Source organism: Micrasema longulum, unplaced genomic scaffold (assembly GCF_059751315.1).
Source record: "Micrasema longulum isolate JH-2025_06_02 unplaced genomic scaffold, ASM5975131v1 h1tg002780l, whole genome shotgun sequence".
NCBI classification, from domain to species: domain Eukaryota; kingdom Metazoa; phylum Arthropoda; class Insecta; order Trichoptera; family Brachycentridae; genus Micrasema; species Micrasema longulum.
In genome coordinates this window covers 76296-90426 of record NW_028279906.1, presented here as the reverse complement: position 1 = coordinate 90426, position 14131 = coordinate 76296, and the positions used below count along the sequence as shown (strand labels likewise).

Below are 14131 nucleotides of genomic sequence, written 5' to 3'. Positions count from 1 at the left end.
ATTTATATAACCGCGATTTTCTTCTATAATCAATTTATTAGGATAGGTAAACAATAGTACTAAGTCATGCATAGGACCTAGAAGCCGCATCATGATATTTATTATTTCATGTTACAATAGTACGCGCATTGAATTGAAAATATGTTTTGGAATAGATAATCGAGAGCGTGAAAGTCTTGAACATTTAGTCCCCAGATATTCTAATTTTCGCTTACATAAATACTATTTAGTAATTTATTAAAAATATATTTACAAGAGGTGGAAAATATTTTATTTTATACTCTGCATACAAAAATATTTCTTTTATTATGTATCGAGTATTCATTATACCTATTATTTCGTCGGGGTCGTAGAACAACGACGGATGTGCTAAAAATGCGACATTGACTTTCTTTTAAATTTGATCTTGAATATTAGGGCTATATATTCCGGGTTTGAAAAAATAAAATATATTTTATAACTAACCCAATTTCAAAGGATATACAGAGGGTAATCTTATTGATTGGGCATAAGATAACAGTAATATAGTCAAACAAATTAGATTTTTCACTTTTGTAATGAGTAAGTGTGAGTTCATTATTTAAAATGGAAATTTTGACAACTCTGATTTACTAACCAATGTGAAGTTAGCAGAATTTCAATGAAATATTGAGATTTTGGTCAGTCGCTTTTGAGCCATTATTTTGTCAGGTAGTGTTTTGCTTTATGGGTGAAAATTTTTTTTATCATTTTTTTTTTTAATTAAAAAGCAGAACTATACATTTATGCATGACTCTGCTCTATGTCTATGTTTCTGCATATTTGAAATCAAATAAAGTTCTAGTTTTACCTTGGGCCGGGAACTCACCAGATTTAAGCCCTGTTGAAAATCTTTGGGAGTTTATGAAGAGGGGCATCGCAAGAGACATGATCACAAAAAATGTCCAATTAATAGAAATGCTTATGAATGTCTGGCATACAAGAAAATGCCATAAAATGCATAGAAAGTATGCCAAAAAGGATTGAAGCTGTCATTGCTGCTAAAGGCGAAATAACTAAATTTGAAATAAATTGACCATAATCTCTAAAACGTACAATAAAATAAAAAGTATACGAAATACATATGTTAAAATGCCTTAGTATTTAAGTGATATTGAACCATTTGTATATAAAAAATGCAAATAAATCTATACAAACCTATAAAATGACTTTTTTTAAAAACCAAATTGAAAAATGTGTAAATATTTCTGCATTCATAATAATAAGATCACCCAAAAGTGTAAAAAAAAAAACAATTAAACCGCTCTCATGTAAAAGTGAAGAAAATCACATGCTGGTAAAAGCTAATTTTAAATACGTAAATCTGGTGCATACATATGAAAGTACCCAATAAATATGAACTTAAATAAATTTAAAAACATTAAGAACTGGATAAGATTATAATGACGTAAAAAATATTCGACTTTTGACATTTGTGGATATATTACAGATTACAGTGTTATAATATTCATATTTCTACACAATATTAACTCATGTTTGTTGTAGATAACTACGTACCTAATTAAATTTTATAAATTAAAAAGTGATAAATAAATCACATTTATTATCTACGTCCATTGTTCGAGAATTTGATTTAAAATTGTTACTTTTTAAGCAACAAATAAGAAATACTCATAAAATCTAGGAATTTTTCATCCTGATTTGCGCACAAAATACTTGATCAACTACACAGAGACGGTATGTTCTTGGCAGGTTTGGATTTTCATTGACTGAAAGGAAAATCTCAGATGGTAACTGGAGGTGTAGATTGCGTGTATTAATGCCATGAATGCGGATAACACGAAGTTACAGCTCCGTTTCCAGGGGGATTTTTTACTCAGTCTTTTGAGAGTTAAAACCGAATTTCCTAACATTTATTTACGGTAGCGAATTTCGGGAAAGATTACACAATAATAATGATCGAAAGGTCGATTATTCAAACCAGTTATGCGCATCACTATTATTGGTAACTGTGTATTCTGCGTTCACCGAGGAAGTGATGCCAAGTGAAGCTGAAGGCCGTCAGTGTCGGCGTATACCACTACTACTACTACCTAACTTCTAACTACCTGTCTACTCTACGTTTGTTTGGAAGAAAACTAATTGATCCAGGCGGGGAATGGCGAATGCTAAACAGTGGCCACGAATCAATTTTATCGTCTATAAAAATTACGCGTATGAAATTCTAACTAGTTCCTTAGTAACGATATTATTTGTTCATCAATAGCTAGACAGTATTTATTTATTTTATTGGGGAATTCGGGAGAATAAAATCTTTTGAATTCCGGATACACAGAAAAATGCTCAAAATCGCTTGTAGAGGCAGTTCGAAATAAGATCGTTCTACGACAACGCATTAAAAATAATCTAGAATTACTTGGCATTTGAAAACTAGGAAGCTGCAATACTTTGACCATTGATTGAGAGGATAAAAATATCAGCTCCTATAATTAATGTTTCGAGGAAGATTACAAGTTAGAGGAGACCACCGAAGGGTTTTCTGGCTTCGGAATTTGAGGCAATGGTACGAAAAGAGTACCACATCACCGTTTAGGGCTGGAGATGACTATAAAGATCGCCAACCTCCGCAGAGGAGACGGCTTTTGAAAAAGAATGGTAATTTAACAAATAAACATACTTTAAAAAATGTACAATTTGTAGATATTTGTCGATACTATTCCAAATGCATATATCGTTTACTTAAAAATTACTCAGGATAACGCATAGTATCATAAAATGTTATAATGCGAAATAATTTTATTTCAAAGAAAATTACATTTTGTGTTTGATTTAAAATAAATAAAATGACATCATGAATCGTATTTCCGAGATTTAAATTAAGAATTGGGAGATTCAAACAAGTTGAATATACCTAACAGACTGCCGCTGGCTGCAGCATTCACAGTATTCCGTACCTACTGCCTACTGCTGCCTATGGACAAAGGTCAACATCGCAGTCATCTACCGCTATAATAGAACTATGAATGTATAGACGGGGTGCACGTTCGTGACGTGCGCGGTAAGAGGTGCTCGCGGGGTAGAAACTCCCCGCTCCCGTGTCCGTGTCTCACACTCGGTGGGCCCTTACCATTAGTGCTGTTCGTACTGCTTTAATGCGCGTGATCCATTTCTTATTTCTAGCATAGTTCATACGAGTCCTGTTCTATTCTAAATATCAGAAATATGCAGTTATAGTATTGTATTAAAATAGGTACTATAAATTAATAGTATTGATCAAAGAGACAAAGGAAGCGGGAACAAATATACGGAAAAAAAGTAATATATCTAAAACAGCACTAACAGTGTAGCTATGCTTTTAAATAAATAAATAAATAGCTAAATATTCTAGCCACGATTTTGTTTTATTATACATGAAATTAATATTTATGTATACAGTATGTAACATTATTTACGAACATTTATTAAATTATTTGACCTCAAAATTCGTGCATTAAATATTAACAATATGATATTGTTTTTTGTCATTATAAATGTATACATGAAAACGTATGTATTTTAATAAATTCAATCAATTTTCAATAATAATCAAACATGGAGTCAAAAGTGTTTAAAAAGTAAAAATATTAACGGTTTCGCTAAAAAAAGTATTTTATAACACTACTAATAATAATAAATCTTTACTAACCATATACAATGTGATAAATGCAAAAATAAAACAAAGGTTAAATGGCGGACTCGTATAAGTAAAAAAGGTTAAAAACAGTAAAAGAGAAAAAATAATAATTATAAAGATATCTTTGGATGAAAAAAAATGTCAGGAAAAAAAGTGCACAATTCGATTATACGTAATCATTATTATCCTCTGACACAATAAGCGAATATCATAAGCATATATTCGTGAATATCGATGTCCTCTTTTTTATTGAAACTCAACCGGGCAGCGTCACAACACTACCACATTCCCCCCGTGAGCTATGAAGGTAGACCCCGTCAATCATACCTTGAATAGTTATGTATTATTTATTTGTCATCAAAATTAAAATTTAAAACCCTTTAATCATGGGTAGGTATTCTTGTTAGTAATTAATGTAATAATTACATTTATCGTTTAGTATAACCGAGTGCAATAATCGGCCTGAACAACATCTCCTTGGACGAAGAGCGGCGATCGTAGAACAATTATCTGCCTAGAGGTGCATAGCACCATTCGTCGAGGCCCGAGTGCAAACCTAACGGATAGCGAAGTTATTACGCCATCCATCGCTAATGGTTTAGGAAAAACCAATGATGGCGATGTGATGAGGATTACAAAGGCTACAGCGAATTGTATTATTCTACATGAACAAGTAAATCGCCAGCTGCTGCTGCTGCCAGATGCCAGAAGGTAGAAAGTTGCTAACTAGGCGACGAGGGATCGTATAACCTCGCATTGTTGGTTCGTTGGTTTCTTTACTAAGATAAGTTGGATTTTCCTAGCGCGCTGAAAAACTAATCCACTAAACGCAATTCGATATTTATTAATAAAAAACTAGGAAAACAATAATTTGAATATTATAATATTCCAAGTTCCAAGGAAAAAATCATTGATAATACTCGTGCTCACAATATTATATAGCTCGATATATTTTCCGATACTATAATTTTCACGTTACGCGCGCGTATTATTTACATTATAATGCAATTTATTCACGTAGATACTTAAGCGAGTGGTGAATGCCGCTATATTTATTTAATCATAATGAAATAAATAACTCAGTACATTCAATCATACATGTGCGAGCAGTAAAGTAGCCGTAAGGTCAGTACGGTGGAATTTCCCGAAAAGCCAATCTGAGAGCGAGGTCGCTGGTCTCTACCGACTCTACTCTACTAGTAACTAGTAACCAACTGAGCGTGGTTTATCCGTTGAAGTTCGAACGATAGATAAATTATAATATCATGTTATGTCGCGATTACTTAACGAAGAGAATGAGATATGTCGTCATTCGTCATCAGAGAATATGCAATGTCGAACATGAACACGTTGGATTATGACGTTCTACAGAAAGGTGTCTTTCAGCGTGACATTCAAGCGAGTGGTTGAACTTGAAATGGAACGGAAGTAAAAAGTTTATTTAACGTACCGGACCCGGTTTGGTTAGTGGAAAATCCCGCCATAACTTGGCTCGACTCGGCCTGTGGCCTGTGCAGTTTGCTAGAGATACCAACTATTGAATATTGTACCTACACTACACCTACCTACAGCTTCTCACACCGGTGTGGTCCAAAGGCCTCCTCGTCGGAGAGGAGTGAGGAGGGTGCGGCTTGTAGCCACATTACCTCTGTTCTGAGCCGACCACATCATAGGTAACAATGTACTGACGATACCACTAGTACAAGAATGTGCCTACACGATCAAAATATAGGTACGAATGTCTTGACTGTTGAAAAAATGGCGAGAATAGTTAGGAAAAAAGTTGACCTTGTATAAAAAAATGCTAGTAATAAAATACACAATGTTGCAGTAATGCTCAAACACAAAAAATAGTGCCAAAAAAAATAAAACTTGGTGCCGGAAAAATAATTTAACAGTGGTAGGATTGGCTTGGTGTGAGTGTTTCAACAGTTTATAATTTATCAAAATAAATGAAAATGACAGAATACCGCCGTCATAAATCGAATACAAAACTCGCCACAGGGCACTATTTTCTGGTAATATCGATACTGCTTTATCTGTTCTACACGGCAGACGCGATCGCCACGGCATACAAAAACAATTCTCGCATGAGAACGCATTAAAAAGAAATTTTACATCACCACAGAGAACAAAAACAAATATGTTGTGATGCGATATGAAAACGTTCGGTGGTAATATAAAAAACATTCATAAGTAGGTTTCGCATCAATTCGAACGGTGAAAGTATTCCGCAATACCAAGTCGGTGGACAGAGACGGGCGAGGAGCGCGTGCGGCGCGTGCGGTGCGGGCGGTGCGGGCGGTGCGGGCGGTGCGGGCAGTGCGGGCGGTGCGGCAAGCGCGTGTCGCGTCGTGGAAGCCGGGCTTTACGGTCCGGTCACTTATTTCATTTCCACTAATGGAAAAATCATTGTAACAATAATGATCCGAATATCTGAATATGTGCCTTTAAAAAAAAATGTTATTTAAGTCCCGAATTGAGTTGTAGTAATTCCTGGGAATGTAATTCAAATATATTTTTACTTTGTTTTATGACTTGTAAATAAAAAAAAATATTTAAAAAGGCGATTTTGCACTAGAATATTCTATAGTCCTAGGACTGACATCTGAAACGTAACTTGATGTAAAAAAAATGGAAAGGGAATAATATTATTTTATTGAGTGAATAATGAACAATAAATAATAAATAAAAATATTTTTAATGTTTTGTCTTATTAGGGGATTTTCAAACTACATTTGTTAGTATTTTTGAGTCTAACTTTCCGTCAGCAATTCTAGAAGAACACTTGCAGACTGAAGCTTGTTCCACTTCCACAAACGTTTCAAAAAACATATTTCTAAAGAATTCCCGTCTTATTCATAAAAAAATATATTACTGCAAAACAAAATACTTCTGAGACCTTTCTAATGACTTAAACTATTCAAGGTTTATCTTCCTCAATAAATTTAATCAAATGTGACATTATGCGGACAAAAAACGATAAGCTAGTCTTGGCTCTTGCTACTAGAAACTCGAGTGTGGGACTATTGCCCAGTTCTTTGAAACATAAGAAGTAGTACCTACAATGGATGCAAAATAAAATAAACATCTCAAAAGTATTTGAAACAGCATACAATAATTCACTATAGACGACACTTACAAAAATATTACAAAATATATTATGTGCATGTCTTTGCAACGCAGCAATGCAACACATTTTAAAATTACGAGTAGGTATTAGGTATACAAAAATAAATAGTAAAAATATAAAAGGCATTATTTTTAATCTTTCATACCTGAATTAATTCCTGTGAAATAAAAAAAATATTTTGTATTATGTACTCACTAAAGGAATTATTTGAAATTTTTTGTCATATTTTAAGTTTGTTTATTTATTATACTTTATAAAATATTTAACATTGACTTTCAATAAACAATGGGTCTTATACTGATAATGAATCCAAAGAGCTTATGTAACATTTGTTATTATCTTACACTATATGTTTATTCGAGTAAATAAGCCAAGCTTAAATATAAGCTTGGCTTAAATATCATTTGAAAGGACGACAGGAATTTGCTACAAAACAAACAAATCAGTCAGAGGCCAGCTGTCAAACTAAAAAATGAACTTTTTCGTGCAATGTCGATTACCAACATAAGCATAAAAAATAGAGACGTACTTAGGGACACCAGTTATTAAAAAAATAAACTCGGCACTTTTTGATTTCGGTAGGTATGGGAGTAAATAAAGCTAAAATATCGTGTATATTTGAATGAACACCCGGGCTGAAAAAGTTAACCTGCCAAATCCTCTGAGCGAAGTTGATAGTGCTTCGAAACGGTTCTCTACAAAATATATTTAATTCAATAGATTAAGTTTTGTTAAATTTAGTTTTGGCCCAGACATATTACTACATTAATAATTCAATACCATTCCGATATTAATTTTTACTTACGTTGTTATGTACGGTTGGAAAATACCAAAAGGTAGGCGGGAAAACACGCCACTTATGTCAACAAATTTGACAAGGCTAGATATCACGAGTATATTGTATTTTCCTCAAATAAATACACTAACAACATATTGTTATTATGTATTACCCATCTGACATCCCCGAGATTATTGTATGGAATATAAAAACACCGGTATCAATTAATTAGGGCAATCCTATTCGATGAGAACACTTGTATCATTACAGTAATAAGCGGCGTTACGTAAGTTTGGAGAATCCCAGACATATTTTAAAATAATTAGTTGTCATATAATATTTAAAAAATTAAAAATAATGTTATTGAACTTTCAGTGGAAGTATCGTGGACTCACGGATCAGACATTCGAGGTTCGATCGCGCTCCATCACACTCGATTCCTCGAAACGTTATCTTGTTTAATTTATTTAATTAACCTCTTCATGCACAGTGGCATCATACACGTGACGCGAAATAAATATTTATTCCATCTGCCGGACTGTAGCACTGACTATGCACGACACTCTTTCCTTTAACGGGACACAAAATGCCGTGGTCTCTTCGAGTGAAACGGGAGGCTTCTGATATCTATCAATAGTCCGGCTTCTCTTGAATGAGTTTTCTGTGGTTTTCTCTTCACTAAGCAAATGCGGAGAAGTTCCAATAAACGTACACAGATGAAATTCTCTCTCTTTTCCAACACTTCTTAGTTAGCCAGGAAACAAAATCCACTTGTGAAATAAAAACCTAGTACATTATAACCAAGGTCAATAATACTGTTACTCATATTATATATAAATATACAGGTGTTCTTTAAACCCTGTCATATCCGAAACTTCGATGATCAGTATAAGCAAGAAGACATACTGGCACATTAAAATAAATTTTTAGAACGAATAAAATTTACAAAAATAAAATATTTAAAAAAACAAATTGTTGATTACTTCGGTAAGAGTGAAGCAAGGAGAGGGGAGGGGGGAGTCTGATACACCGTCAACCACATGGCCACGCCCCCCTCGCTTCTCCCTTGCAGAAGTAAGCAACCATTTGTTTTTTTAAATATATATATTTTTTAATTTCTGCCTTCTAAATTTTTTTTTAATATGCTAATATGTCTTCTTGCCCATACGGATCATCGTGGTTTCGGATGAGACAGGGTTTAAAGAACACCCTGTATACGCAAGCACACATTTAAGAATGTACCATAATTTAATATAATGATTTTTATTTTAAAAGTTCGCAGGTCTGTCTTTCAACCCTATCTTTAACGTGTTATTTAATCATTGTTGACTGCATGTTTTTATCAAATAAATAAATACGATACCGGTTACTTTTATTTTTTTTTTCCAGAAGTCCTACAATTTTTTTTTATAAATGCATAATGGTATCATTATGATTTCTCTGAGATTTTTTTAAAATATCAACTAAATGACGGCAATAGCAATATTTTTTGGAAGGATTCATTTTGTTTGACAAGTGTAACGGTTTTGTGTGTTTCAGTGTGAATTTATATGGGAAATCACAAACAAAAAAAAACTGTTGGAAAATGTTGAATTTTATTTTAATGTTGTTTATATTAAGTAACTAATAAATTAACAAAAGAAAATTTTATCTAAATTGTTAATTCATGCATGAAGAGGTTAATTTTTAAAAAAATGTTTACGTTCTTATGATTTACCCAAATGTTCCAATTTTTGGGGTCACTTTCAACGAGTCGTAAATAACTTACTATTAGAAAATGAGAATCAAATTGTGGTAGAGTGGGGTTTAAAACTCGGACTTTTGGTCTATAAGTCCGCAACACTAGCCATGGGACCACAACCCAGTTCTATGAATGGTGTTTTTTTTATCTTCTCCGTTTCAACAGAGCAAGTATATTAATAATCATAATCGTTTCTGTTTCCATTTTCATTTCTGCACCCAGTGGTGCTTAGGGCACTCCACCGGAGCTCCAATCGCGGAGTATCTTGATAATTTTTGTTAAAAATAGAAGGCGAGGTGAAGCTAGTTAAAAAAACAACGCAATATTGCAGTGTAAAATCACCTTCAAAAATAATATTTAACGTCCACACTGCCAGAAATCGAACCTAGGACCTCAAATATGGTAGGTAAATGCGCCAACCACTATTATACGTGGCGGACTTATCTCCACTCGATTTCTTTTTAGGGATTTTTACCCGAGAGTCCCACTCTCGGGTGAAATATAGTATCTCTCTTATAGGGCAAATAAGAAGAACCCTGCACGTGAATAGTTTATTTCAAAAAATGCATTATACATTTTCAAATATACGAAAAAAACTATCAATTAAATGGCACGCAATATAATGATAGCATAAATGAAATCAACCATAAGTCATATCACAAAATAATATAGGTATAATGATGTACTAATTATCGAACATTTAGTTAATGATATTCTGACGTATATGGTATTTCCACATTCTACCAACGTCAACTTTCCTCATTATAAATATTTATTTTCATTTTATACGTGTTTCTAGCCGTCACGAGCGTTTATTTTCTTAATTATTAGAAATGCGGCACTAATCAGAATAAGTTATAAACTTAATTTTATAATAATTCTTAATTCGTTTATTAAAGGGTACAACAGTGTTTTTCGACTAGTGGATCGCGAAGCTTTTCTACGGGGGGTCGCGGGTCCATGCAAGGGTAAGAAAAAAAGTAAGGGATGAAAAACTGGCATCCTTGGGAGGGGGGTACCGCCAGATCTTAATAAATCGAAAAAAAAAGAAAAAAATATATATGGATTTATATATTGTTAATATTTTCTTTTAATTTTATATTATCATATTTGTGAAAAACTTTAAATGGATGTATGAACTACTTTTTAAACTTGTTTATCTACTTATTTATATAATTTCTGTTGTTTTTCCCAATATATAGTGGTATTTTTCTAACCAAAATCTTCGACGTTCTATTCCCTCTGACAACCCCTATTTGAAAATAGCGTGATGATAATAGTAGTAGATCATTAATTTTACTAATTTTATGCAAATTTACTGGTCGATTAACTAGAGCTGGCGCGTTCGCAAAACTTTTTTGCATACAACGCATTTTAAATCTACAGGATTTTATATTCAATTTGAACTAAATGTGCTATCTTCAAAAAAAATCTTTGAAGAATTAGATGATTTTTTATATTTAAAAAAATACAATGGGTTAAGAAAATGTAATATATTAATTTATTTTTAGACGAGTAAATTTTTATTTAATATTTCGTGTTCATCACTAAATAATAAAAACGCTAGTTTTCTGTCGCCATGTTCGGCAGAATTTTTTTTGGGAGCGACACGTTGGCCACGCGCGATGGTGGGGGTAATCATTGTTCCGCGGAGATAGCCTGCCTGTCTATCTCGGTAGTGATGTCACAGGACAACGCTTTGTCCTACAAATTTTTGTTTACACGTAGACAATGGTTGAGTCCTGTACTGAGTGTCGTATCTGTTAATAAGCGCATGGTATGACGTCGTACGGCATACACATTATGAATTACACTTTGTCTCTCTCGCGCTCAGACACCCTTATGAGCGTGACAGAGACAACTACAGCTTTGTTTGTTGCTTATGATATGATTATAAAATATCCAGATCGCTCCTGCGTTTGTTCGCACCGATCAGTAATCGGCCATCGATCAACCGACGCGAACTTTGATTTTGGTGATCCGTGTTTATTATTTATTGGTTTAGAATAAAATAATATGTGTTTGTGTAAGTTTTGCGAACGCGCCGGCACTTGTTAATCGACCTATTCATGATTAGATTAAATGAAAAAAACATATTTATAAACCAGTGTTTTTAATCTATATACCTATACATTGAATATATATTATTATAATTTACTATTAAGAATCGCAGCAAAATTCAGACGAAATTTATATTATTATAATTTACTATTAAGAATCGCAGCGAAATTCAGACGAACGCAAAAACATCCTGTGTATATTTTATTACCATATCATTAGCAACTAACAAAGCAATAAGTTGTTTATGTCACGCTCATAAGCGCGAGAGAGACAGGTATTATTTTCATAATGCGTATGCCGTGTGATGTCGTACTATACGCTTATTCAGATACTACGCAATGCGTTTGTGTAAGTTTTGCGAAGATGCCAGCTTAAATAATCGATCTGTAAAATATATTTTTTTAAAGCATTGGAATGAAAAATTATGTTTTTTTTAATCTACATTATTATGTCGGCCGCATCTGGCTCGTAAACTACAATGTGTCAATCATGTCTTGACATACCTTGGTATAAAATCGTCAACGGGAATTTGAAATGCTGTAAGGCAAACCGTGTAAATTGTTCAATAGAGGGGTAAGAAAGTTGAAAATATAATTTTTTTGTTTGTCAATATGTAAATACATAAATCCAAAACTATTGTTATTTTAACAAAAAAACTATTTTTTTAATCTATAGAACAATTTGTCCCATACAGCACTTCAAATTTCCGTCAGCAAAATAATTAAGATCAAAAACTAGGAGAAAACTCACCATCGTAATTTTTCTGGTCGAGGGCGTGCGGCAGGGAGCGGGCCCCCGACAGGGGGGGAAGAGGGGCCAGGGGGGTGGTGAGGGCCAGAAGAGACTTGATGTCTCCCGCGGCCGAAGCGAGGTGGAGTGCGGTGTTACCTTCCGCATCGCGCGTGTTCACCTGTCGTGTTAAGATAAATAATACAGTTATGTGTGTGAAATAGAACCAGAACTCTGGACGAGACTTGAGTGTTTTCGACTCGATGACTACTCTAGAATAAAAAGACTGAAACATAAAATCGAGTAGACAGAAATCCGCCTCGTAGTGTAGCTGTTGGCACGTTTGCCTATTTATTTTTTTATTTATAATTTTTTGCATAATTATGTATATACTTATTACCAGGGAATCTATATTAAAGTAGTGAATGCAAAATAAATACGGAGCGTCCTCTGGTTGGGACAGTTTCCATCTAACATAACTCAGCCTGATATTCAGCGGAGATTTCTATTTATTTATTTATTTATTTATTCACACTCTTTATCAAAATACAATTCCATATTCACTATGAAACAGTACTTCATAATTTTCTTGTTATATTAATTCTCCACAATATTTTATTATTTAATTTATTTTAAAAATTATTTTAAAATTAATGATTTTGTTAAAATTATAAATAAATTTATCAATAAAACTTCTTGGTTTAGTTTTACTTATTTATTCTGTTTACCAACGTGCGCTTTCGTCTAAGTAGGCATTTTCGAGATTTTAAAGTTTTATTATTTCTAATTTTATCAAGAGGATTTATACTATGGTGTTTTATCAAGAAATATCAACAAAAAACATCAATATTATTTTTTAATGGTTTTAAAATTCTACTGAATGTATTATATAATTTTTAGGTTAAATTTTTGTTTCTAAATCTTGGGTAAAAAGTAATGCATGTTTAAAAAAAAAAACAATTAAACCGAATCGGGTTGTGGTCCTGTGGCTAGTGTCTCGGACTCACGGATCAAAGGTCCGTACTTCGAATCCCACTGTAACCCAACTCGATTCCCATTTTCTTATAGTGAGTTATTTACAACTCGTTGAAAATGGCCTATAAGTTTTGTAAAAGGCAATTTTGGCGTATGTGTTAATAAAATAAATAAAGTCGATTTTAAATGAATAAAAAGTACTTACACATTGTTTACGAAGAAAACCCTTCAACACAATTATATTCGTTCACAAAATCATTAACTCTAATAAAAACACAAAAAAAAACTTCTTTAAAGCCAACCCGAATACGATTACTTTTTAAGAGCCAACTTATCTGCTACACGCATGTTTTTTTACTTCCATTTAAGTAAAATTATTTTTTCGTTCTCTTATTTCTAGTGGTGTTTCCTTATAATATAAATGTACAGCTCGACGCATCAACGAGTGTCTTTGTCTTCTTGGGAAATAGCAGCGATATCTATACTTCATATTTATATTTTTTTTATTCCATTCCATAAGGCGCTACATGCATGCTTATGGGATTTGTCTCTCGGTGACTTATATGATGGGCGTCGGAGTTATTAAAAAATAATGGTAATAATAATCTAATGTGGCGTTATTAAATGCATAAAATTACTATAATGGACGTAGGCTATTTTGCGATACAAGTAAATACAGTTAATGGTACTTATAAGGAAGAATACCGATATCCGACAAAGGCCCTCCATATAATTTGCCAAACTCACGGTGAACTTAGCAGAGTTAATTTCTATAAAAATCGCGATACATGAAATAAAAAAAATGAAAATTTAGTAATTCGTATATTATTAATTTTTTCATACGTTTTCGAGAAACTTCGCTATACAAATGAATGCTCTACTTTTTACCGCGTGTGAGAAAACATTTTTTATATCCAATTTCCCGTAGCACCGAACTTGCTCATTGACAAACTGACAGCGTAGGTACAAAAAACGCCGCATCATAATAATTGTAAACGAGTATTAGTTGAGGTAGGTCGGCAGGTATTGTGGTGTGGTACTGTGGCATTACATTTTCAAAGA

General features: G+C 33.2%; 1 protein-coding gene across 1 annotated transcript in view; it reads right to left on the bottom strand.

Annotated features, from left to right (window-relative positions):
• The window catches only part of cact (NF-kappa-B inhibitor cactus), a 46122-nt gene that overhangs the window by 17112 nt on the left and 14879 nt on the right, over positions 1 to 14131 (bottom strand). The window contains exon 3 of the mRNA XM_088241212.1: positions 12116 to 12275. Within this exon, the coding sequence (XP_088097338.1) occupies positions 12116 to 12275 (160 nt within the window). The remainder of the gene's footprint in view (positions 1 to 12115; positions 12276 to 14131) is intronic.